This window comes from Xyrauchen texanus, chromosome 7 (genome assembly GCF_025860055.1).
Source record: "Xyrauchen texanus isolate HMW12.3.18 chromosome 7, RBS_HiC_50CHRs, whole genome shotgun sequence".
Classification (NCBI taxonomy): domain Eukaryota; kingdom Metazoa; phylum Chordata; class Actinopteri; order Cypriniformes; family Catostomidae; genus Xyrauchen; species Xyrauchen texanus.
Genome location: NC_068282.1, coordinates 14,675,262 through 14,702,739, shown reverse-complemented (window position 1 = coordinate 14,702,739; position 27,478 = coordinate 14,675,262). Strand labels below are relative to the sequence as shown.

General features: G+C 37.3%; 1 protein-coding gene across 2 annotated transcripts; it reads left to right on the top strand.

Moving 5' to 3' along the window:
- Nucleotides 1–661: 661 nt before the first annotated feature.
- On the top strand, nt 662–27,478 carry LOC127646168 (FYVE, RhoGEF and PH domain-containing protein 5-like). Of its 2 annotated transcripts, XM_052129643.1 has the most exons (21): nt 662–804; nt 7,633–10,141; nt 11,235–11,340; nt 11,689–11,747; nt 11,947–11,977; nt 12,134–12,240; nt 12,334–12,454; nt 13,343–13,421; nt 13,588–13,638; nt 15,991–16,049; nt 16,364–16,435; nt 16,534–16,602; nt 20,242–20,325; nt 20,494–20,573; nt 20,676–20,769; nt 20,910–21,047; nt 21,144–21,246; nt 21,655–21,764; nt 25,318–25,440; nt 25,534–25,676; nt 25,857–27,478. In XM_052129643.1, exons 1-21 carry the CDS (start codon nt 795–797, stop codon nt 25,891–25,893), a joined length of 4,185 nt encoding a protein of 1,394 aa, XP_051985603.1. In that variant the 5' UTR covers nt 662–794; the 3' UTR covers nt 25,894–27,478. The 2 variants fall into 2 exon arrangements, 1 of the variants encoding a protein (XP_051985603.1); XR_007970895.1 differs by lacking the exons at nt 21,144–21,246; nt 21,655–21,764; nt 25,318–25,440; nt 25,534–25,676; nt 25,857–27,478 and having other exon boundaries at nt 20,242–20,405; nt 20,910–20,964.

The following is a 27,478-nucleotide window of genomic DNA, read 5'->3' as shown; positions in this document are numbered from 1 at the left end:
CACACACTAATTTAATACAATGGGCAATATACTGCCACATGTTGCCTATTCATGTTGGATGTCTGTTGATAAAGAAATGAGAGAGGCTGAGCTATACTGAACTATATAGTCCTTTTTTACCAGAAATCTCCACATTCACTTTCAAAAATGTGAAAGTGAAAGTGGATATTTATAGTAAAAGGGATTTGATTATTTATCTGTTTCTCACCCACACTTATCATATCACTTCTGAATATATGGATTTAATCACGGGAGTTTTATGGATTACTTTAAGCTGCCTTTATGTGATTTTTGGGGCTTCATAGGTCTAGTCACTCTATTGTATGGACCAGCAGAGATGGAAGTCTTCTAAAGTGGTGAGTAAATAATGAGAGCATTTTTATTTGGGGGTGAACTCTCTCTTTAATTGAGTCTCTTATGTACTTCTGTCCACCTGAACAAACTTGGACAAATGTATTCAGTCGTCTTATGTAAAATTTTACTACTAAGCTTTTGCAATCATTTGAAAGCAAACCCCTGTTTTTACTTCTTGTCTTGACGCCCTTTCCTCAGGAAGCGCCTGAGAGGACCCAGCCAAGACAAAGTCTCGCCTGTGTGGGGGTGGGTGTGCCCTGAGCGCCGCTATCCTGTATTGCCATTAAAGATAGATGTAGTTAGAGAATGTGCTATGGTGTGGTTGATGTAATAATCTCGAGTTATAATCCCGTGTAAATTCCCTATGGATTATGATCCCATTGTGTTCAAATGGATTTGATGCGCGTGTCTCAGATGGGCTACACAAATTATGATCGAGAATGAGTGCAGGTGAGTTTTCAAATTTGTTAATGTTGTTTAACAAATGACGAACACACTTCAAACAGGGTGATAACGTGATTCAGAGTGACTTTTTATGTGAGTGACGACACATATAAATGTATGAAAGTGTGTGCAATATAAATTTTAAAGAATTAAAACGGACTAGAGGGCTTTCAGGCCTTCAGTTCTCATTCAAATTTTCTCAGAAAATGTTTTTTTTTTTCTTTTCTTTTTACTGTGTTAATTATGGTTGTTTAATTATGTTGTATGGAGTAATTTATAGTTGGTCTGTTAGTGTCAGTAAGCAAGTAGTTTTGAGGTTAAATTAATTAAACCTTATAAATCTTGAATGCGGCTATAAATGTTATACGTAGCGCATCATAATCGCAGGTTTACATAAACTATGAAGAACCTCAAAATTTTATTTTATTTAGGTTATTATAAATGTTTATGATCAATTATGCCTCTTAATGTCTTTAGATTCTCTCTTTTGTTTTGTGTCCACAGCTGTCATGTAATCCTAAATGGAAGACTTTGAAATTCAATGACCTCTTGTACAAATCAGGAAACACCCTAAAATTATTAAAATGTTCTTTGAGACAATAGCTACAATATTTAAAACAAGCAGAGTAATTTATGTTTATTAGCCAATGAAGTAAGCAGTTTTAACCTGATAAAAATGAAATGCTGTATCAGTATCCAATAAGCACCCTGTTTAAAGTTGTAGTTGTCTATAGATGCTAATGAATGTAAATAAATGTATGAATTGTCCAGACAGGCATTCTTTGCTTCCATTGGTTGAACCATTTGAAAAACTAACATTTTATATAAAAGTTATATTATTATATGTTTTCTGTCTGAAGATCTTTAAATGGGGTTTCTTTTACAATGTAATTAGTTACTGTAATCTAATTACTTTTAGTAAAAAAGGAGTGTAACATTTAAAATTCTTGTAATTATATTACAGATACTGACTTTCAATGAAAGTAATTACTTTTAAGTCCAAAAACTTTTCTAGTATAATTGATTTAGAAAGTAACTTAAAAGCATTGGTGGAAAGTAATGAATTACAACTACTCTCATTACATGAGTACATTTTTCTACTTTAAGTATAAATAAACAATAGTACTTTTACTTTAACTTGAGTTGATTAAAAATGAAGTATTCAACTTACTACAGTTATTTTTCACCACAATTATAAAGTACAAAAAATACATAATATTTCAGAATTATTGTGAAGAGGAAAGTTCTAAGCGCTAAATATGTTTATAAATTAAACGTGCTGTGCACGGCACGATGGAAGCCTGCAGAGCACAGCATCATGAGAATATTTGTCTTTGTTTCTAGTTTTGTTTGTTTGACCATGGGCTTCATTGGTCATGTGTTTATTAGTTCTAATTTTTATGTCTTCATTTTTATTCTTTTATTTATTATTAATGTTATTTTCATCCTTAATGTTTTTTTTTTTTTTGTGTTACTCTTAGTCCTTGACCTTGTGCAATGCTAGTCATGTGGTTGTTTTTCTGTCATGTTATCTATGGGGATCGTGTTGGGTGGGGTTGAGCATTGTGAGCTGGTGTGTGTGTATTGTTGTGTTTTGTTGTGTTGTTTTTGACCGTGATATTTGCTCTGCTGTTTTGGTTCTTTTTTTTTTTTTTGCTTTGATGTATTGGAGGACCCCCTCGAAAACGAGATGCTTCATCTCAAGGGGTTAATCCTCGTAATAAAGATATGTTTATAATAATAATAATGAGCACAGCAGTTTGCATAAACAGCCATATCACCCTGCAGTAGGGCTGGGATAAACGATTATTTTTTAAACGATTAATCTAGCGATTATTTTTTCGATGCATCGATTAATCTAACGATTCATTTTTCCAGTCCGATTCGATTTCGATTCGATTAATCGACTTGTGACAACACCGGTAATACCGGTTTCATCGGGGGTGGGGGTGTATAAAATGTAAAAAAAAAAAAAAAAAATTTGCTGGGAGTTTGATTGACTGGCGATCTGATCAATCAATCATAATACGCCATTTTTGTCCGACAAAGTAGTCAGGAGAGAGAAGATTAACGTCGGTGAATTTGAATAATGGATTGTAGGCTACTGTACTGACATCTTTCCGCGGTTAAAACAACAGTCCTTCTGATGTAGGCTACATTCATGTTTAGCCTATTTGATGCTATAAATTAACCAAGGAAAAGATGATCGGTTCACGAGCAGCTTTAACTGAGGCAATCTGTCACGACACATTAAAGAGCCACAAAATAGTAGGCCTATTTATGGTTTAATTTTCTTTGAATGTCCAAATTTGAAAGTTGAGACTTTATTAAATGTTACCTGCTTGGTCCTGTCTGTCAGCGCGTTGTCAGTGACCTCTATGTATTTTTCACGACATTCATAGCTATAAGCGCATTATTAATAGCTATAAGCGAAAACTTTAGGTGTCGACAACGTATTATAGCCTACTCCAACATCGAGTGCAAAGTGGGGAGTTGAAAAAAACTTAAGGTGCTGTGTCATCTGCGGCTGCTCCCGGGTGGCGCTAGAATGGAAGTCCATCTCCATTTTGCAAAGACGACATATCACGGAATTGTTTCCTTTTAAATTAAATAATTCCCATACTTTAGAGGAACGAGTGCAGCCTTGCACTTCTGATAGTCTGAGGATCCACTCGTGTTGGCGCCGGCGCCGCCATCTTTGTTTTGGGTCTGACAATTCGACGCGCATATTTTGCGTCGACGAATTTTTTGCGTCGACGTCATCCCAGCCCTAGTGCTGGTGCATTGCCGTGGTGCTAGAATGGAAAGCCATCTCCATTTTGTAAAGACGACATATCACATATTTTTTTCCTTTTAAATTAAAGAATTCCCACACTTTAGATGAACGAGTGCGTGCCGCCTTGCACTTCTGGTAGTCTGAGGAGCCACTCGTTTTGCTTCTACTCTCCGGCGCCGCCATCTTTGTTTTGGTCTGACGAATCGACGCGCATATTTTGCGTCGACGTATTTTTTGCGTCGACGTCATCGATTACGTCGACGCGTCGTCCCAGCCCTACCCTGCAGCTCTTGCCTGGTTGCCCACTAAAGCTAAGCAGGGTTGAGCCTGGCCAGTACCTGGATGGGAGACCTCCTGGGGAAAACCAAGGTTGCTGCTGGAAGTGGTATTAGGGAGGCCAGCAGGGGGTGCTCACCCTACGGTCTGTGTGGGTCCTAATGCCCCAGTATAGTGACGGAGACACTATACTGTAAAAAGGCACCGTCCTTTGGATGAGATGTTAAACCGAGGACCTGACTCTCTGTGGTCATTAAAAATCCCAGGATGCTTCTTGTAAAGAGTAGGGGTGTAACCCTGGTGTCCTGGCCAAATTCCCCCCATTGGCTCCCATCTATCATGGCCTTGTATTAATCTCCATCCCTGAATTGGCTACATCAATCTACCATCTCCCATCTCCTCTCTGCTAATAGCTGGTGTGTGGTGGGCATTCTGGCGCACTATGGCTGCTGTCGCATCATCCAGGTGGATGCTGCACACTGGTGGTGGTTGAGGAGATTCCCCCTATACTATGTAAAGCGCTTTGAGTGCCTAGAAAAGTGCTATATAAATATAATGAATTATGAATTATTAATTATTAATTATAAACTGCCACTGGTGTCCTCTCTTCAAGACTTTCTGCCCTGTCACTCACTATACAAGAACTGTAATACTGTGATTTTCTGCATATTTCATTTTATTCTGGAAAGGAGCTGTTCATTCAAGTACGAGGGAACCGTCTTAAAATGTTTAACCACTGATCAAACTTCACTTGCAGGACTCCAGGCTGCAACTAAATGGTCACAAATGCGACCAAAAATAATTGACTGCGTCAATAATCTAGTCGCTATTGGTGACAGTCGGGTTGTGTGCGTTTATATGTGGTTTCGTCAGATATCATCTTGTGAGTTATTGAATACATCTTTAAAGCCCCGGTTTGTCTCTAGCCCTTTTCACCCGTTCTGTTTCTGATGAGCATAAGAGAGTCGTGAAAAAATTTCTCATTTGACTGCAGGTCTTTTTCTTGAATCACCCGAAAAGAACTCAGGGCTTGAACTCAGGAGCTCAGGTTAGCAGTTTGAATCAGATTCACTTTCTCAGCGAATCAGCTGTCAGTGATCTCACAACTGAGATCAAAAGGGGAGAAAATCAAAAAACAAAAACAAAATAAATATTACTTGTGCAAAAGGAAGGGAGGGAGGGAGGGAGAGGGGGTGCTGGGCTGATACTAGCACTGATATATGCAAAAAACAAAACACTGATTAAAGATACAATTATTGATTTTATTTGTTCATCTGCAAGGATTAATTTCACTACTTTTCACCAGCATGTTATCATTTGTGCAGTCTGTGTGGGAATTCCCACATTACGATGGCCAGTCTTTCAATATAATCCTGCGCCTCTTTCCGAACCTGCATAAAATACATAACAATATAACTTTATAACATAAATAGCTATTATGTGCCTTACTTTGAAGTTTGATGATTATTCTCTTCAATTGCCTGGTCCAGGTCTTAATGTCAAAACTGTCCCAACCAAATAATCAGTTAATGATGAATGAATTGAAGCTGCTATAGAGCAGCCCTCTTTGTTGGTCAAAATAAACAACACATGGTAGGCTTTGCTGCTTTGGCTTTCTTGCAATGTAATATTTCACTATGAATGCTGTCTTGAAAGCTTGGGAAAATGGGGAAATTTCCGGGGACAGGCCACCAAAAATCGGGACTGTCCCCTGAAATCGAAGTCTGGTCACTATAATGTAGATTCTGAAGAGCAGTACTAAATAAAAAAATATTTCATGTCTTATATTTATATAAATTATGAAAGGGGTGTGAACATTTATTATTATTTATTAACTAAAAACAGCCTTTTGGCTCCTTAATGTTTCAGTTTAGGAGCCAATGGCTCCTAAGTAATTTTTTTAGTCAAGAGACTATGACAACCGCCAAAGGAAGGGACGGAAACAGGCGTCAGCTTAAGGGGTAAGCTTTTTTATTTTTACTAAATACATATAAATTTGTCACAGTCTTTCTTGGACGGGTTGTCGGGCTCCTCGTGCTCCGTCGCTGCTGCACTCTTATGCTGCTCTCCTCATGTTACTGAAATCAGACACAGGTGTAAGTCATCATTTTGCTCAGGTGTGAGCGCCCTTACCGCTTTTCTCTCCCGGACGGGCGCTTGACCACGCCCCCGCTGCCACAGAGACCTATGTTTTAAAGGTAGGCAATGTTTTAACTGTGTCAAACATTAACTCAATATAGTTTGACATATGTGGGGATACCTTGTTTACTTGCTAAATCAAACTTTTAAATACCTTAGAAAGATACAATGCCAATAGTGTCGGAAATTAATGGGGAACTGGGGCAAAAATGCCAAAAACATCAAGATGTGGGGCAAAAAATGCCCATGCAATGGGTTCCTGTGTTTTATTAATAATATCTTAAATAGTTACAATTACATACATTGCGAACTTCTTTGGCTTTTCACTGAACATAATTTTTTCCCCCCACTGTCCAGTTCACTGCAACAGCACCTGTACAGATGGGCTCTCCGCTTCTATCAATCCACATCAGTTCGGTATTGAACTCCCGTGTTAAATTCCATAACCGTTCACCCCTCTTGTTCAAAACAAACTGTCCTAGCAGATAACACTCTCACTCACGGTGCTGTACTGTACTTCCCTGCCCTGTTCTGCTGTTTATCTGTCAGAAAAGCCTCACCCTCTAGAGGCCAAAAGTGCTCAAGGGATGGATGTTATATAAAGATGGTATGAGAAATCACAAAATATAATGCAACCAAATGCTACAATTTACTTAATAATAATAATAATATGTCAATATGTTAAATAACCAAAATGTTAATTAAGACTTTATTATTACAACTATAATACAGTAATACATATACAGAACAACCACTTTTAGTGTTTGAATCAATCATATCTCTCACTAAACACTGTGTGAAATTTTTAAATTTGCCTTATTTTATTCAGTTGGCAAGTTGATAGCAATTTGCTTAATAATCTCATTCCATATCTGGATAATTCCTGCAATACCATAGAGGATACATTTCCTCCTCTATGATATTGCATTATATTAGTTTTGTTAACTTAAAAGCCAAAATATTTGGACATACAGTACGTGAATGAGAATAAAACTGAAATAGGAATGTGTTTCAGTCACAATACACATTATGTAGTTAGAGATGATTTAGAGACATTTAGAATGTTCTAAATGGCTTTTTCTATTTAAATGTTGTATACTTAAAATGTTCTGTTAGTCCAAGAATCCTCTTGGCATATAGAAGCTGCTAGTTTAGGACCCGTAAGGAGTCTGTTTCTCAAACTAAAGACTGTGATTTACTTGTATTTTTGTTGTGCATCTGGACTGTCCACTTCCCTCTTTTTCTTTGTTCTAAAAATGGAAGCATATATTGCTATACGTATATAATAAAATTTTCATAAAGTAACTTGTAATGTAATTACTTGAGTAGTTTTTTGGCAAACTACTTATTTATTCTTACTTGAGTCATAATATTTCTTAGTACATCTACTTGTAATGAAGTGAATTATTTCCTCAATAGCAGTACATTACTTAAGTAAAAAAAATCAGTACTCTTTCTACCACTGCTTAAAAGTAAAATAATTAGTAATGTGATTACTTTTTAGATGAAGTAATCAATAAAGCAATTTGATTACATTTTTAGGGACATAATTAGTAATTTGTAGGGTGTTAGCAAAACGTTATTGGTAAATGGTAAATTTGCAGTAAAATATTAACATTTACTTGTTATACATTGTGTTTCAGAGTTTCAGGAGCATACCCCAGGCCTCAAAGCACATTTCCAGGCTGTGCATTTGTTCAGGGGGCAGTGTCAGTCCCCTATGCCTAATCAGGACCTCAAACCAGCCGTTGCACCCAAAGCAAAAACATTTCCTCGGCATCATCACAGTTCTAACATTTACTTGAATATATTACACCCTAACAGAAACCTTAAACCTGCAAACACAAGACAGCATATGATGGAAATGTATAGAAAAATAGTGCTGGACCAGGAGGAGTCAAATGAGAGGAAGACTGAGAAACTCATACATATGGAAAGGACAGTCCAAACAGATGAGACAGAACAGGATGTTATTCAGGAACAGGGGGGTGAGTTAGGATGCGGAGATGAGTTGGCAAAGGGAATTGACTTTGATTTTGTGGAAGGTCTAGAAGGTGGTGAGTCAATGGACCATCACTATAATTCATGCAGTGAGAGCGTGGTGAATGATAGCAGAGTGGCAGACCAGATCCACATAAAGGAATTAGAGAATATAGCATTGGGATTGACTAAAAATTGTGTATCAACACCACACAAAAATTCCAGTGATGCTAAATTACCCTCTTATACAGTTTACGGACAATTAGCATACACTGATGGAATGTTGACAGACGAAATACTCTATGGCAAACATTTCTTTAAAGGATTCTATCCAAAAGGAATGTACCCAAATGGTATAATCACAAGCACAATGTTTTCAAATGAAGAAGACACAGATGGGATGTTCCCAGACATTTGTGATGCAGGTGAGGCATTGGCAGACAAAGATGGACTTTCTGAGTGTGACCTCTTTGAACAAACAGAACCTCCACAAATTACAGAGACAGAAAAGAATGTCAGTGGAGATATAATGATGCTTACTATGGAAGATGTATCAGACAGTTCTGAATTGTCTTTAACTTCCATTGAGGAAGAGGATGATGAAATGCAAGAGGAAAAAGGTAACATTGAGGAACAAGAAGATGATAATTTTTCAGACAAAAGTTCTTCACAAGATCTCTTGGCAGCCATTGACACTCCAGACAATCCAGAATTAGACAGTCCTGATCTGTCTTCAATTTCCATTGAGGTAGAGGATGATGAAATGCAGGAGGAAAATGAGCAATTCGAGGAACAAGAAGATCATCGTTTGTCCTACAAAAATTCTTCACAGGATCTCTCATCTCCCATTGAACCTCCAGACTATCCCACATCAGATGGTGGAGGTGAAAACCTCTTTGAGTCTGATCAGTCCTGTTTGTTTAGTTCGTCATTTTCTTCATCTCAGCCATTCTTTGTCACAGGAACTAAGACAGTTTTAGATTATGAGGATATAGCAGATGCAAATCACAACAAAGATTCAGTCGATGAAGGTCACTATGTAAAGGATCAGGCCATTTTAAATCATGACCTCTTCAGTGCTCTTTCACTTATTCAACAGCAGCCTGACACTAAATGCCAAAGTTATCTACAGAATCAAGTGAAGGAGAGGATTATTCAAGAAGAAGTTCTAAAGAACCAACTACATATGACAACTTGCAGTTCAGAACTCACTGGATTAACAGAAGAACATGTGTATGAAGAGACAGAGCCAAAAATCCAAGCAAAAGACTTCCTTCAGAATAGGAAGTACTTTATGTCTCGCTCTATATCTATGGAAACCCCCAGTAAGAAACTTGACCTGGTTAGTAGCACGACAACAGGAAATGGCCGGCTTTTTCTACACCCACGCTCCTTCTATACAGATCAGTGTTTCCTTGGAGATAGTCGGCTTGCACTAACTGGCTCATTAGGATGTATTTCACAAGGCGTCCACATCTCAACAGACTTACCTAAAGTCACTAGAGTAGATATACCACCCCCTTTTGAGCTGGCTTCCATCACTAAACGACCAATCAGAAAAAGTTTGCCATCCCTGACAAGTGAAATTGCTGCCTCTTGCAAGAAACCTGATTTTGGGTTTAAACGTTACCTTCTGCCATTACGATTCCTCAGGAAATCTGATCGGAAAAGCATGATGGATAATCGTTCTTTGTCCTCCAGGTCCTCCTCTGAGTCAAGTCCACAATGGTCGTGCAAACGCCTGGATTTAATCAGTCACAGCATGGGCAGCCCTGAGTTAAAGAGGACCCCAGATCGCACAGCACCAATGTCACCCTCTTCCTTTCTCATCCCAAAAAATAGGCAAAAATCAGGACTCAATTTAACCCTTAATAATGATTTGACTTCCAGCACCATTTCTATAGTGCCAGATAATTTCTTTAATTCCCTCTTTGAGCCCCTTCCCCTTTCTAAACCTCGATCTTTTTCAACTCCCAATGCTGACTTGTCAGAATACGAGAACGTTCAAAATGCTTCTTCTCACTACGAGAATGTGCAGATTCGCCTCCTGAACCCCAACATTCAAAGTCAACGAAATCAGAGTTCAACCAGTGACACTGATGGTTACGTGGATATGAGCAGTCTGCCAAGCTTTCAGAGCAAATGTCAGTCTTCTGAGCAAGAGACAGATAGGTATGTGTCTAAACACTGTAAATACAGTTTTCTCAAATGGTAAAAAACCTAAACCGTAACCTTAACTTTTTACTATTCTTAGTTTTAATTAAGTTATCGTTACTCTATTAACCCTAAAGTTGCCATTAATAAAAAAATTTAAGTGGTCCTTATTTTTATTTATTTTGTTATTTTTCTCCCCTTTTCTCCCCAATTTTGAATGCCCAATTCCCAATGTGCTCTAAATCCGCATGGTGGCGTAGTGACTCGCCTCAATCCGGGTGGTGGAGGATGAATCCGTTGCCTCCGCGACTGAGACAGTCAATCCGCACATTTTATCATGTGGCTTGTTGAGCGCGTTACCGCGGAGACATAGCGCATGTGGAGGATTCATGCCATTCTCCGCGGCATCCACACACAACTCACCATGCGCCCCATTGAAAGCGATAACCACATTATCGCGACCATGAGGAAGTTATCCCATGTGACTCTACCCTCCCTCGTGGGTCACTTTGGTTGATTAGGAGAATGGAGTCACTCAGCACACCCTGGATTTGAACTTGCGACTCCTGAGTTGGTAGTCAGTGTCTTTACTCGCTGAGCTACCCAGGCCCCCTAAGTGGGGGGGAACTAGGACTATGAAGGCACTATTCTATTCGTGTCATGAAGTTTGATGGGCATGACTTTATGACCATCTTGCATTTCCTCCATTGGACAGGGTTCATCAAGAAACTGTGTCTAAAATGCACATGCATATGAACAGATGTTGACACTTTGAAAATGTAATTATAGAAGATGTGCATCTTTTTCCATTTATTACAAAATGGCTGAATTTTCTCTTAATTTCTTGTTCCCTTTATTTTATTTTCTAGATTTACTAAGTAGGCTCGTCACTCTCTTAATCTGTATGTAAACTATATAAAGCTATAAAAGTAATTTACTCTTGCATAGGGAAAAACAAAGAAAGGATATTTAAGTTTTGTGTGTGTGTGTGTGTGTGTGTGTGTGTGTGTGTGTGTGTGTGTGCATGTGTTGATTACACCTTTTCTATGTTATTGATCTGTTTTTTGTGTGTTTGTGTATGTTTCTGATTCTACATTTTCTGCATTTCAAGTACCTACACTTTCTGTTCTCCTAATGTGAGGCCAGATGGAACAGTGGGCGTGTCTGTAGGTGTGGCTTGTACAAGAGAGAAAAGGACTAAGACGTCTGACAAACTGGTGAGCTGTATGTTTGTAATTGGAGTGTTTCTCTATTGTGTGTGGATTGTTAAAGTAAAAAAAAAAAAAAATCCACAATCATTTGCTCCCCACATGTTGTTTCAAACCTGTAAAAAAAAATTCTTCCATGGAACACAAAAGGTGATGTTAGGCATATGGACATTCCCAGTCACTATTAATTTTCACTGTTTGTAAACAAGATGCAATGAAAAAACTTATTTTGTTCTCCATGAAATAATGAAAGTCATAAAAGTTTGGAACAACATGAGGGGGAGTACATGATGACAGTATTGTAATTTTGGGTGAACTATACTTTCAATGATTATTATAAATGCCATTCTGTTTCAGACTGTCAGCTGTTCCAGGGCATTCTACAGTGCTAAAGAGCTTTTGGACAGTGAGTCACAGTAAGTCGTGCAAAATAATATTGCAAGAATATGTATATTGCCACTTCACCAGTAAAATCAATCTGCATTTGAATAAATTACATGATACAAACATTACAATAAAGGAAACATTTTCTTGACAACATTTAAATGTTTGGAAGACATCAGATTTCAATTAAATTTCATTATTATTATCAACATTCTTTTCCTTTCTTTTAAGGCATGTAAAGACTTTACAACTTCTCTTTCAGGTAGGTTTATTCTTGAATTCATTTTATTCATTTCACCTGTCTGTGGTCATATTGTAGTACATTTTCCTCTAAAGGTATTTGGGTTTTAATGACTTATCCTCTCTAAGATGAAAGCTTCTAATGAAAATAGCACTGTACGTTTCTCTTTCTCTATAGACTGTTGAAACAGATGAGAGGCTGATTACACTATGGACAGAGATACTTGATATTTGTACCCTCCACCAAGATATACACACACAACTGGAGGCCCGCATAAAAGAATGGTAAGACACTCATCCAACACACACACACACACATCCAAAATTATGTCCATCTGTCATATCCTCAAATCTTCTCTATTTGACAACATTAATCAGGGATCAGAATGAAGGGATTGCTGAAATCATCTTGGAAAAGAAGACAGGGTTTTCCATCTTCTCCTCTTACATCAGTCATTATGAAGAAAAAGTTAATTATGTGGATCAAATACAAAGCACAGTAAGGGAGTTATTATGTTTTTCCTTTTTTTCTGAAACTAAACCAAATCAATGCTTCTTATTGGATATAATCCATCAACCAGCCACTGCTAAAATGGATCAGAACTACTGTTCAAAGTACTGTTCGAGTTTTTAAAGACATAGTTCACCCCAAAATGAAAATCCTCTCATCATTAACTCAACCTCATGCCATCCCAGATGTGTATGACTTCCTTTCTTTTGCTGAAGATTTTTAGAAGAATATTTCAGCTCTGTTGGTCCATACAATGCAAGTGAATGTGGCCAGAACTTTGAAGGTCAAAAAAGCATATAAAGGCAGCATAATAGTATTCCAAACGACTCCAGTGGTTAAATGCATGTCTTCAGAAGAGATGATGATAGATGTGGATGAGAAACAGATCAATATTTAAGTCCTCTTTTACTATAAATTCTCCCTGCTCAGTAGGTTGCGATGTGCACAAAGAATGCAATTCGCCAAAAACAAATGAAGAATGTAAAAGTGAAAGTGACCCACACCTATCATATCACTTCTGAAGATATAGGTTTGATATAGAACTGGAGTCATATGGATTACTTTTATGCTGCCTCAATATGCTTGTAGGATCTTCAAGGTTCTATACAACTTGCATTGTATGAGAGCTGAGATATTCTTCTAAAAATCTTTGTTTGTGTTCAGCAGAAGAAAGAAATTCAAACACATCTGGGATGGCATGAGTGTGTGTAAATTATAAGAGAAGTTTCATAGTTCATTTTTGTGTGAACTATTCCTTTTAATGTGCACTTTTAGTGTTTTAATTTGAAAGTTCAGTATTTGAGTGCATATCATTTTATTTATGCATATATATCTGGGTTCTGCTCATTACATAGTGTGTCTGTGTTTGTGTCTCAGCTACCAGATGCAGCAACCCTGAAAAAGCAGTTGCTTCAGGTCATTGTGCGCATCCTACAGTACCGTATGCTGCTAACAGGTGATCACCAGCTCTACCACATTACCTCAAAAAATGTGTTTTGTTCAGTTTTAACTATCCATTGTCATTTTATCTAATAAAATGTAATTTCATGTAGTTTTTTTATGCCAAGATCAACCCAATCCCAGACCATTAATCTTTCTGTATATTTGCTTTTTTCAAACAGACTACCTGAATAATCTCTCACCAGACTCAAGAGAATTCCAAAATACACAAGGTAAAGTGTAGCATTATCCATAGACAAAAGCATCTTATCAGTTGACTTTAACCCTTATCTTGGTGTCTTGCTGTAATAAGGAAGCTATTTTTGTTTTTTTAATTTAGTTTTATCCATTTGAAGGAAAATGCTCCTTCTTTTACTAGAAGAATTCTCTGTTTTCTGTTAATTCACATAAACTACAAATGGCATTCTTTCAGATGTCCCAAATTAGGACACTGTGGAGTAAGAAACATTTAAAGGATTATAACTTTAATACATTTAACATTGGCAATACAATTAAAATCTAACAGATAATAAAAACAGAAAAGATCAGATGCCATTAAATATCTTAAACACTTCAAACTTTTCAGTTCAACTGCTTTGCCCAGGTGTACATCCCTAATTTTTTATTACAAACTCTCTTTTGGCTGAGGTTTTGTGCTTGTCATATAATATTTTGTATGGATAGTATGTGAATAAAGACACAGAGCTTGTTTCTCCCCTCACATGGCCGGACAGAAGTAGTAGTACAAATATCTGATGGACTAAGTTGTCAAATTTCCATTATTATCTGTCATATTAGTTTCACTTTCACTGATGTGTAGTATATTTAATGTTGTCCTCAACATTTCCAGTTATAAACGACAATAAGTGGCTAGCGAGAGTCTGATGAAACAGATATTCTATTTAATAATTCTCAGAGTTAGGAAACGTACTTTTAAAAGTGTACTTACGTTATAAATGTTTCTGGATAAGAGTGGCAGAGCACGTCTGGTGATCTCTTTCGCACACACAAGCACACACGCAGAGAGCAAGCGGGCAGGCGATGGAGTGACACCGTACTTTGAATGAGTGCGAATTAACTGCAATTAATGTAGAATAATTGTAACTATATAGGTAAAGTTTGACAAGACAAACTTTGATGTTGGCTTGAAAAAGCCTTTGTCTGAAAGTTTTAAAAAGATTAATAGATAAATAGATTTGTATTGTAACCTAAAGCCATGATATGACAGACCTTTGATATAGCAATGCGTGTCAGAACAGATTGTAAGTCTGTGCTGAGTCTGATAAATGTAGCTTAAAAGCTCTAGGATAAGTTACAATTGATCATTTTGGTCTTGGTTAAGGGATTTTGAAAAAACTTTAAACAAAGTCTGTAGAATAACAGTATGTTTGCTTTGTCAAATACTAGCAACCTAAGAAAGTTGTGCTTGCACTGCCATTAATAACATGGTAGTCATTTTGTTTTGTACTGCAGCATTAGTAAATTGTAACAATGTCATTTTGATTCTGATCTCTCAGTGTGTGTATTGAATGTTAAAGCAGTAACTTATCTCAGATCCTAGATACTGTCGTTTTACTCTTAAGGCAATGACTCTTGATCACATCATGCATTTTTCACTCATCTTCTTAAACAGGCCTTTCTGCATTATTTGGGTATTGTGTATCTGTTGATACTGTACACTCACTGAGCAGTTTACTATGAACACCCATACACCTACTTATTCATGCAATTAACAAATCAGCCAATCGTGTGGCAGCAGTGCAATACATAAAATCATGCAAATACGTGTACGGAGCTTCAGTTACTGTTCAAATCAACCATCAGAATGGGGAAAAAATTTGATCCCAGTGATTTCGACTGTGGCATGATGGTTGGTGCCATACGGGCTGGTTTGAGTATTTCTGTAACTGCTGATCTCCTGGGAGATCTGTCTCTAGAGTTCACTTAGAATGGTGGCAAAAACAAAAAACGTCCAGTGAGCGGCAGTTCTGTTGATAGAAATGCCTTGTTGATGAGAGAGGTCAACAGAGAATGACAGAAAGGCTATGATAACTCAGATAACCACTCTGTATGATTGTAGTGAGTAGAATAACATCTCAGATGTTGGCAGAACAGGTTCTTAATGTGGAAGGGAGGAAGCGTGAAAAGACTTTTAATCACACTTTTCAGTGTACAACATAACAGGGTGCTTTCCAGCACCACATGAAAACACACGCACTGCTTTTCAGCCAGCTACGTTAAACAAATCAACACACATAGACAGCTTTGTGCATCTCTCTCTCGAACTGTGGCTCCGGCTCCTCTTTATCTCTCTCCCGGCTGATTGATGTCAATCCTTATTGCTCAGCCATGCCCTGCTTGCCACAATCTCAGAATGCACAACACGTTGAACCTTGAGGCGGATGGGCTACAACAGCAGAAGACCATGTCGGACATTTTATGAGGACCATAATGTTCCTAATAAAGTGAAGTACTCAGTGAGTGTAGGTCGAATAGTGCTATGTGTATTATATTGTAGCTTTTCTCATTAATTTACACATGTCCCTCCCTACTTTTGTCGGTGTTTCTCTTCCATTTCTCCTCAGATGCTTTGGCGGTGGTCTCAGATGTTGCTTATCATGTCACTGATGGCCTCAAGAACGGAGTGAGTATGTGTGAGTGTGTGTTGGCTTAATGTACCTATAGAGAGTCTAGGGTAGGCCATATGTGTGTGGAACCAAAGCATTAATGTACGTAACATCACAGTGTAGGGTTAGGAAACTTCCAATTTTTGAGACTGGAACCAAAATGGTTTTCATGACATTTGGTTACCTTAGTAGTGCTTGAACGTCTGCATGCTTCCTCCAATGACTCTTAAGAGCTAGTTCTTTTTAATGAATCAGTCAAAAAGTCATTTTCCACTTGTGTCAAACTCATGAGTTATCAATTTGAATCAATTTAACACGCTTTCACTTTCAGGCGGATCTTCTGCGGCTGGTCCATATTGAACACAGTGTTTTGGGTCTGACAGATCTCCTACAGCCAGGGAGGGTGAGAAATTCAATTCAAATCTGTTAAATGGTTTTGTGATTAATAGGTTAAAAAATGTTGATTAACTTTGTGTGTCTTTATCTGTGTGTGTTCCCTAGGTCTTTGTGAAAGAAGGTACCCTGATGAAGGTCAGCAGGAAGTGCAAGCAGCCACGTCACCTTTTCCTGGTATGAGTCGTTTGGTGTCATACTTAATGTAATTGCTATTAGATATGATGCGATTGTGAGAGCTGAGCTGTTGAGCCTACACAAAGATACAGTTTCTTTATTTCTGTATAGTTTTTAGTGTCTCTCCTTTGTGTGTGTGTGTGTGTGTGTGTTCCCTGTTTTACTTGTTTTTAGAGTTTCCTGGCAGGATGTTTTTCTGTGTGTTTATGTCTCTACATGTTCTATTGTTTTTCTGAGCTGCTCTCACCCCAGAATTAGCCTGTGGGAACGGGAAGAGAGCGATGTGTTAAGATAACAGAACAGAGGGTGACAGGATGGACATGAGATATGCTGTCAAAAATAATATTTATTGTAGACTTTTCAGGCAGATGGATAGTTGTGCAGTAAGATGGGCAGGTGGCTACAAGTGCATTGCACTCAACTCTCATTCATTTTCAGTCTAGTATTTTCAAAATTTCAATAGACTCACAGATCCAGACTTTTGTCCTAGTCCACTTTGCAAGTTATTTTGTTCAAGAAACAGGAAGATACTGTCTGACTGACATGTAAAATGACCAGCCACAGTTTGTTTCATTTTTTGGCATGCAAAGGGCTGGTTAAACCAAGGATGTAACCAAATATTCAAGGCAAAATGCAATAGAAAGTCATTAAATGGGCTTTGGGCTGTCGGGAGCATGCCATCTAAGGCTGAGAATAATATTTTCCAACGCAGAGGGATGAATTAATATCTTTTAAGGTATTTAACTGGTTCGGGATTCATCATCACATTCTTGTTAAAGAGCAATTAAAACCTTTAATAAGCAGAGATGTCATTGGGCATTTCATATGTGGAATGGAGAGTGTGCTGAAATAATGGTTTTTGAAATTATATGTGGTGGTTGCCTATAAATTAATACACTGTTCTGCTGCCTCAATGTGTGCATGTAGTTAATGTCTGGGTAAAAATGTACATTAATGTTCCCTTTTTTAAGGGTATATAAAGGGATTCATTAATGACTAAGAAGTCATTATAATGTAAAATTGTAATGTAAAAGTGCATTATAAATCACTGATATGCGGTTGAAACAATATAAATAAAAAGGTAGACTTACATGCAATACTTGCCAAATTGAGATCATTTTAACTTATATGTTATAAATGATTAATAAATACACTTATTCTTATTGATATTAATAAAAAACATAAAATGCCCTAATTTATGATTTATCTAGTGGTGAACTGATATATTGGCGATATTTGGTATTGCAGTATCATGAATAGTTCACCCAAGGAGTAGTTCACCCAAAAATGACATTTCTCTCATGTACTCACCCTCATGCCATGCCAAATGTCAATGTCTTTCTTTCTTCTGCAAAAACTACGATTTTTAGAAGAATACTCCATACGATGCAAGTGAATGGTGACCAAAACTTGTGCATTGTATGGACCGACAGAGATGAGAATATTCTTTCCTCAACACTTCTCTGTAACTTTTGACAATACAACTTCTATCATACAACGTCTGCAAATATGAAGATATTTTGTTTAAAGAAAACAACGGAATATCTCAGAAAATCCTACAATATTACTAAAACCATTAAAAAACCCATATCATAGATTACAGGATTTATGTCCCAATGCAATAAAAATAGACTATTATAGCGGAGGGATTATGTCATTTTACTATAAAATGTTTTGTGTTTATATTAATTACTGGAATGTCTTAACTCACTTGTGTTGTCACTTTCCTCATCACATTGATGTCAAAAGAATGGTGCAGCTCCACGCGGTGTCCCAACTCACCTAGTCTGAGTTACCTTGTCCTGTTAAAAAAAACACTTTTCAGGTCTTCATATTCATCCACAGCATATATCGTATAATAAAGTCTAATGACCATTAAACAATACAGAACTATGTATACACAGGTTTTAAATTCTTCCATAAATTCTTCATATGGATCCACTTTACATGAAGTTACATTTTTATACCTTAGGCTAATTGAATAATTGTTATTAAGCATTTTTAACATGTGAGGTAAAATGGCTCGCTATTTGGCAAGAATTGCATGAATGTCTCAATTTTTATTTCTGTTGGGGAGGGGTGACAGCTTTTAATTCTATTAATTTAGCAGATTGCAGAGAAATATATATATATATATTTGTATAATGAAATCACAAAGAAGGGGAACCAGGGCAACTTTGATATTTTAATGTAATGCAGTTTGCAGGGCCTGAACTTTGTTGCAGGATTGCGGGTATTGCGCACAATTTTAGTCATTCCCACAAGTTCCACATTCATAATACGTAAAATTCTTGCACACATTTATTCACTTTCAGTGCAGCTGCGAATTAGTAAACCAATAGATACAAATGAACAAATCAATTCAATAAACTTGTTTTTGTATCAAACTCTAATTCCAGAATCCGCTCTGTCTCTCCTTTTCTCACTTGTGTAGCTGTCAGCAACATATTTGACCACTTGATGTATTTAGTGTGAGCTCATGCAGTGAGGAAGTGCTTTGTCACATAGTTACATAACTTAAGATGTTACAGATGTATAAACCTTTCACAACCTGTTAATTCGACATGTGAATGCCATTATTCCGCATCTCCATAAGTGAGCTACGCAATAAAATTATATTGTTCCTGCTTATAATCAACAAGAATGTTATCATTGCAAGTGCGTGGCGGTGAATGCCTTTCATATCTTGGTGCTCCCTCATTATTCATAATGCAGCACATTAGCAAAAATGCTTTGTGTAATATACCAGCTGCATGGTGAAGAGAAATGCGTAAACACCTGTTACATCTCTCATCTCCATCTCTAGTTCCATCCAGGTTCGGAAATTTACGGCCTCTGGGTTCTGAGCACAAAAATTCCCCTGCAGTCTGATATAGTTCCAAATATATCCATCACGATCTTCATTTGAATTTTTGTCAAACATTATTTGTTTCGTGCCATCCGTTGTGCAGATGTTGCCGAGTCATTGTCAGAAGCCCGTGCCATTAATGCCCACAGATGGGCACTCCACTTCTTACATTCCACATAAGTTCAGTGTTGTGCTCCCACACTAAAAATACCAAATGCTAGAATGTAGTTAATAATAATATAAAAAATATATATATCTGGATTTGTTTATTGATGATACAATAATAATCTGACAGAACATTAACAGCTTTTGGTGTATGAATCATGTCTCTAATGTTCATTGAAAAATATTTATTTCTGCGTAATTTAATAGACAAAACATTTGGAAATATGTGAATGAGAAAAAAAGTTTCGTTTCAGTAAAAATGCATATTATGCAATGTAGAGATCATGCAATTTTTTTAATGATTGAAACATGCCATTTTATAATTGAATTCATTGTTTAAATTAAAGCATTTGATGAAATAATTTCCTTTGTAAAGGTAGAAAATGCCCCATATGAGCAATGCCCCATATAAGACATTGTGCCAGACTACCCTCTTGTGGTGTAAATCAATTACAACAAGCATGCAAAGACAACATTAACTTTGGTATGAGTGGTGGTTTGGACAGTTATATTATTGTGAAGGAATTATTCATGTTAGTCCTTTAAATGTATTACATGTTGTGAATGTATTGTTTGATGTATGCTATATACTGTATATTTCTAAGCCTTCAATTTTTACATTTTAGATGAATGACATAATGCTCTACACATATCCTCAGCAAAATGGCAAATATAGACTTATCAACACATTACCACTGGCAGGGATGGAGGTAGGACCTACAGTATCCATTGACACTTTTACTGTTAATTCAAGCATGATGGTTCTAGGAAACACCCTCATGTTCCCTAGGTATAACACTAATACCCCATATTAATGCACAAGAGTCTAATTATAAGTGATTTATAATGACTAAAATCAGTTTCTTGTTGTCTTTCAGGTCAGCAAGCCACCGACAGAGAACGCTCAGAATGCAATGAAGATTGATGTGAAAGACATAAGCATCACTTTGACTGCCAGGCAAGTGATACAGTATATTCACACTAAATCGGTCAAGCATGCAGTCCTTCCCATTTGTTAGTCTGCATGCTGTTTGACTGATTTATGTTTTCTTGCGTGCAGCTCCTGCATCGAACGAGAAGGATGGTTTGTTACTCTAAATCGTACGTTGCTGGACCTTGGCCCAGTGCCAGGAGACCCAGTCGACTGTCTTGAGGTGAGGAAGCTTCACATATATTTGAGACTTGATAAAGTGTTAATGTGACAATGCTGCCAAGTTTTTATATTTGATGGTGTTTCTTTTACAAACTAAAGCTGTTTTCATATTTTTTTAATTGCATGTATCTTGTGCTTTAGTTTTTAGAGGTGCCAGTGATTTGTCTTGGCGAGAATGCTCCACCCCTGTTGTCCGTCTCCCAGGTGACAGTTTGTATGAACTGTCCCTCTCATTTTAGCCTCACAAATAGAAGACATCACTGCCATGCCTGTGGCAAGGTACAAAGACAGAGACACTTGAAACCTACACACAGATAACTTCTTACAAGCTCTTATAAATTGTTTATGGAAAAAATGGTTTTGTGATGCTTATAGGTTATTTGCAGAGATTGTTGCAGGAATAAATTCCCCCTTAAATACATGAAGAACAGACGGGCCAAAGTGTGTGATCAATGTTACACTGAGCTTCGTAAGCATGGTACAACCATATATCTATGACCTCTTTAAAACAATTGCACTGTAAAAATCGTTCTTATGTAATACAATACATGGCCAAAATTTCTGTATGTGTACATCTGAACACTATGACTGTAAGTGCTTGGTGAACATTTAATTGTTTGTCTGTTGAGATTATATGACAGTATAAATGATTTTACACACCTGTAATTAATGGGTGTATCTGATATAACCAAACCTGTTAATTAGAAGGGGATGTCGACATACAATGCAATGCCATGCAAAGTATTGTAGGCATCCATTGCGTATAGCTTTATGAGGTTGTGATATTTCTTACATGTTCAGAAGCTCATGTTTGACCTTTACTTTGAAAATACATCCAAGTTCTCATCTTGCAACTTTTTCATTATATGTTGCATTTGTTTGGTAGATGTTGCCACAGTAACCGAGAGCTCCAGTCGGCCACTCTCTTCTGTGTTCCAAAACATTCATCCGTCCAGTCTGTGGAAGAGCCGCAAAGGCCAGCTGTCTTTCAACCAGGTACCCCCATCCGTTCAGATCTCTCTTTGTCTCTGTTTTAAAGGGATAGTTCACCCAAATATGAATATTCTCTCATCATTTACTCACTCTCATGCCATCCCAGATGTGTATGATTTTCTTTCCTCTGCAGAACACAAACAAAGATTTTTTTTAAGAATATCTCAGCTCTGTAGGACAATACAGTGCAAGTGAATGGTGACCATAACTTTGAACCTTCAACAAGTACATAAAAGCAGCATAAAATTAATTCTTAAGACTCCAGTGGTAAAATTGATATGATATGTGTGGGTGAGAAACAGATCAATATTTAAATCTTTTTTTCTATAAATCTCCACCCTGGTCCAGCCTCGACCAGTAGATATGCATGAAGAATGCAAATTGCCAAAAAACTAAAGAAGAAAGTGAAAGAGGAGATTTATGGTCAAAAAAGACTTAAATATTTATCTGCTTCTCACCCACACCTATCATATCACTTCTGAAGATATGTATTTAACCACTGGAGTCATGTGGATTACTTTATTCCGCCTTTATGTGCATTTTGGATCTTTACAGTTCTGGCCACCATTCACATGCATTGTATTGACTTGGCCGAGATATTCTTCTAAAAACCTTTGTTTGTATTCTGCAGAAGAAAGAAAGTCATACACATCTGGCTGAACTATCCCTGGACTAAATATCAGTTTATCTCTCAGTAGATCTCTTTATACACTGTTCAAACATAATAGATCTGAGCTGTTTGTTTTTATTTCACATTTTATCACATATTATATTATATTATATAGCATATTTTAAACACAAATCGATGTTTCAAGCCCACTTATTTATTTATTTGGTAGGTTGCCATGTAATCAGTGGGATAATGCACAGTCAGTCGGTCATTATCGCTCTAGATAATCATCATCCTGTCAGAATAAAATATCAAAAAAATATTTAACACTTTCTGGTTATCAAATTTAGTAAAAATATTCTATAGTTAATGCAAAGATCTACACCAGCTAAAGCACCTGTGAGAACTAGAGAGTACTACTTCTTGGTTTGGAATTTTGGTATTTACAGTAATCACATTCATACATTTTTAGTTTGACTTAAAGGAGACCTATTATGCCCCTTTTTACAAGATGTAATATAAGCCTCAGGTATCCCCAGAATGTGTCTGTGAAGTTTCAGCTCAAAATACCCCACGGATAATTTATTATACCATGTTATAAATGCCTCTTTTTGGGTGGAATCAAAATCACGCCTTTTTCGCGTGTGTCTCTTTAAATGCAGATAAGCTCTGGTGTCTGTGACAATGGTAACTTTAGCTGCATTAGCTGTAGAATCAGCTAACAAGCACATTCGGAAAGGCGATTTACAAACGTTCACGAAATATAAAGTGTGATACATCTTCAGGATATAAAGCTGGAACATGAACAGTTGGTACTGATCCATGCTTGAGAATAAAAAATAAAACAAATCCTGCTTTATATTGACACTCTTTCACATAGCAGTCTGGTGTAAAATGATTTACACAAACATACACACATTTTTGGGTATGTTTTGGGGCACATTTCCTTTTTGTGGTTCTGATGCCGGGAGTACATGTCTAGTTAAATAGTCTAGACGTTTCTGCCTTCCTCAAATGGGAAACGTAGGAAATAACCTGCCCACGGATGAAAGCCTTCAAGGCCTCCCAAAGAGTAAGACTACTGACATCTGGGGTCTGATTGAGCTCTAAATAAATATGAATCTGTGAAGCAATAAAATCCTTAAATGTATTATCTGATAATTTAGAAGAGTCAAATCTCCAAAAGGAGGGTGAGAATCTATCGTGGAATAAAGCAATATCAATTGAAACGGGGGCGTGATCAGAAATCACTACTGTGTGATATGTACATGCATTAATACAGTTTAACAGTTTGCTATCCAGCAAGATCAGTGAGTCCCAGCTGGGAGGCATAATTTAATACTACGTTCGGTGACTTAGATAAGCCAGACTGTTTAGAGGAAGATCTATCAAGCGAGACTTCTTGGACCAAATTGAAGTCACCTCCAATAATTATGTGGTGATCATCCACATTTGGGAGACTTGAAAAAAACTTAACAAAGAACTCATCATTATCCCAATTAGGGGCATATATAGAAACTAAAACAACTGGTACATTATGAAGCTTACCCGTGACCACAACGAAACGGCCATTGGGGTCAGATATAGTATTAGCCAGCTCAAACATGACATTCTTATGAATAGTAATAACAGCCCCACGAGATATTTGGAGAATTTAGAATGATACCCCATCCAGGCCCTCTTGATTCGGAGCATGTCAGCAGTTCGCAGGTGTGTTTCTTGCAGAAACATAATATCGGCCTTAAGATGTTGTAAATGCAATAGAACCTTACCAACTTTAATACTGTTATTCATTCCCTTGACATTCCAAGTGATTAGCCGCAGTCTGTGTCATTGTAGGAATATTAGCCATTCTGCAGAATTAGTAAAGTTGTGGTATCGATCTGATAGAATACACTCTGGATCCAAAGAAAGGAAAAAGAGTAAAGAGGAAGCACAAAGGAAGGTGAAAGAAAGCAGAGAGAGATAAAGAAAAAAAAAAGAAAACAAATATCCTTCCCCATGACATCAAACAGGAGTTGTGAAAAGAAGGCTGATGGACGAGGGCCCTCAATCGATTCTGGTAAGCCAACTATTGGGACTCAAGATCAATAACCTTTGCTAGCAACTTAGCATTACAATCAGTTAGAGAGGCACATGATGCTTCCAGTGCAAGCATGCGTTCATCCAATACATTGGCGTTAGATTCCAGTGCATCAATCTTGTGTGTATGGTTGGAAACCGCAGATTGTACACTGTCTATCTTTGAATCGAGGGAAGAAATACTCGACTTGAATTCTGCTGAAAGGGCCTGCTGGTGTTTTTTAAAAGCTTAGCAATCGCCGCCATACTAAGCTCGTTGGTAGCATCGTCAGTGAGGTCTGTTTTAGGGTCTTTCCTGCTTTGCTTAGTCGATTTGGTGGTCATATTGAAACAAAGTTATACAAGTTTCATCAGTACGATCAGATTAAAATTGAAATAAACGCATAAAGGGGCTCAAATGGTCAAGAAAAACACAAAGTGCGGGGGAAAGACACAAACACGTCTACTCCATCTGACTATACCTCCATCTCTCACAACAGAACACTTATGACGCTTACGAAGCGAGATATTATTCTTCTCACTGTATCTGCTCCAGTACTGAAAAAAATGGCAGACTGTGTGTAGATCACTCAGGGGAGGATCAATGATAATAGGGTGGAGTCCGTCACCAGTCGTGGGCGAGGCCTCTCTAACGTAATGAAAACCATTCATTTTGACACACTGTTTTTGATTAATAGAAATATAAGAAAGAGGAGGGGGTGGACTTTTAACATTGTAGGGTTAAAAGACTCACATTTATGTGCAAACACCATGTAAAAGTGAATTTTGCATAATAGGTCCCCTTAAAGTCTCAAGCAGTTGTGGCCAAACAATTTGGCCTCAAAACATCAAAATATGAATGCAATGTCATGTATTGTTCCCTAGGTGACAGGGTCCGAGAGCATGATGAGCGGAACCCTGCAGAGATGCAGGAACAGCAAGAGAAGTTGGAAAAGCCTGTGGTTCCTTCTAAAAGACAAAGTTCTCTATACGTACCCACAGCCTGAGGTAATGCACCCAGTCACAGTTTTTGTGCACACAACTTGCAGCATGTAGTTAAACCTAATCTCTCTGTCTCTGTTTCTTTTTCTGTGATTTAAGGAGAGGGTTGCATGCGAGACCCTCCCTCTGTTGGGTTTCTCTGTGAAGTCAGAGGTTCAAGGAGAGAGCAGTATGTTTCAGCTGTACCACAAAAGCACTCTCTTCTACACTTTCAGAGCTCAGGATTGTCACACTGCTCAGAGGTATACACATGCACACACTCCTCGGCTCATACCCTGCTGAAAATACCAGCATTGTTGTGTTTTGGATGCTAGTGTGCTTGTACCTCTTGATCTTCATTCAGAACATTATGCATTGTAATGTACTGCAATGTGCTATGTTTTATTACACAATATGAAGATTTTATGGTTGTTGTGTTTCAGGTGGGTCAACGCCATCGAGGAGGCTACAGTCCTGTAGCATCATCCATCATTGGTGTGCCATCTTCTTATCTGTTACTGAGCATCAGAATTAAATGCATTTTCACATGTTACTTAAATAGCACTGGGTGACTAGCATGATAGGGACTCAAATAGCGATAATATTCATCCCTACGTTAGCATGACGTAATAGGCATATTTTTGGAATGCCAAGGGAACAAAACGCTCACACTCAGATATGTATTTTCTGCCAAAATCTTCCTCCAAAGACTGTTAAGCTGTGGACAAGCTGTAAAAAGCACACTATAGCACTTTCAGCTTTCTTTTAGTTTACTGCTCAGAACATTTTTAAACCAGATACTGCTTAACTTAACCAACAGACTTGTAAGTGTTATTCCTTATACAATGCAATATATATTATACAATACCTCAGAGTGCTAAAATATATTATAGGTAAATCTTAACACATGGTCAACAGATTCTGTTCCGTTCATTTTGTAAAGGCGATGAGAACCAGTTGGAATTCTTAGCCTATATTTGATGGAAGTCTAATTAGTGACATTTGCATGCTGTCATTTCATGTATGGAGTATATTTGCATCACAGTCATTTGGACTAAGCCATGCACTTATAATTTAGGATCGATTTCCATCTAGCAACAAAGCTGGTATTCTAGTTGCACTCGTTGTGATTTAATGTTAAGAATTTACTTACCTTTCCATACTACATCAACAGGCTTACATACTGTTAACTTGCAGTATTATAATGTAAAATATGAGGGCTTAATTGTGCTTGAATGTGCAAGCAGTGTATCTGCTGGAAGAAATACAATTTCTATAGCTGCTATTTAAAAAAGCATGATTTCAGTGTGGGTGTTCAGTGTGGATTTGTAAACCTCACCACAGCCTCAACTTCCTCTTTTTTTCTTTTATTTCCTGGTGTGTGTGAACAGCTGCTTTTGTAAACGATGTGATGCATATGACACACATGAAACCCCTAAGTTAGAATAATGTTAAAATCAAACCTTTACAACAAAGTGGTCAACTCAATGTAGGAGAGACTTTGGCTAATTTTCACATGCATAAGTTGTCACAAGGGCTATATCTTAGTAACTGGAAGGTTAAAAGAGTCAAAAGTCCAATAACACAAATGTGTTTTGTGGATTTAATCTTGTGAATTTTATCCTTCAATATCATCATATTTTTTGCTACAGTGCTAGCAGTGGGATAAACAAGTGAGATTGCATGCATGCATTCATGCAAAGGTAAATTTTAACCAAAAGGTTGAACTTTTTTCTCAGGACAAAAGTATTTTTCATAAATGTCAGGTTGGGGCAAGTTGTCACAAATGTTTTAAAGGTATACAATTTATGACAATAGTTTCCAAATCAATGCTTTTACATTTTTATTGTTTCATAATTGTTTTACTGTGTAAATGTTGTTTTAAAGCCTTTAATGGGTGGTTTAAAGGCAGGTTCCACTGCAACAATTTGCCCTATATAGTGTGACAACATGCCCCACTATTGGGTCAACATGTCTTAAATGAACTGTATCTTTTTTTGTATTGGCAAATAATAGTTGAAATGCAAGTAATGTAAACTGACTTTCAAAAATAAACCTTCCCCAA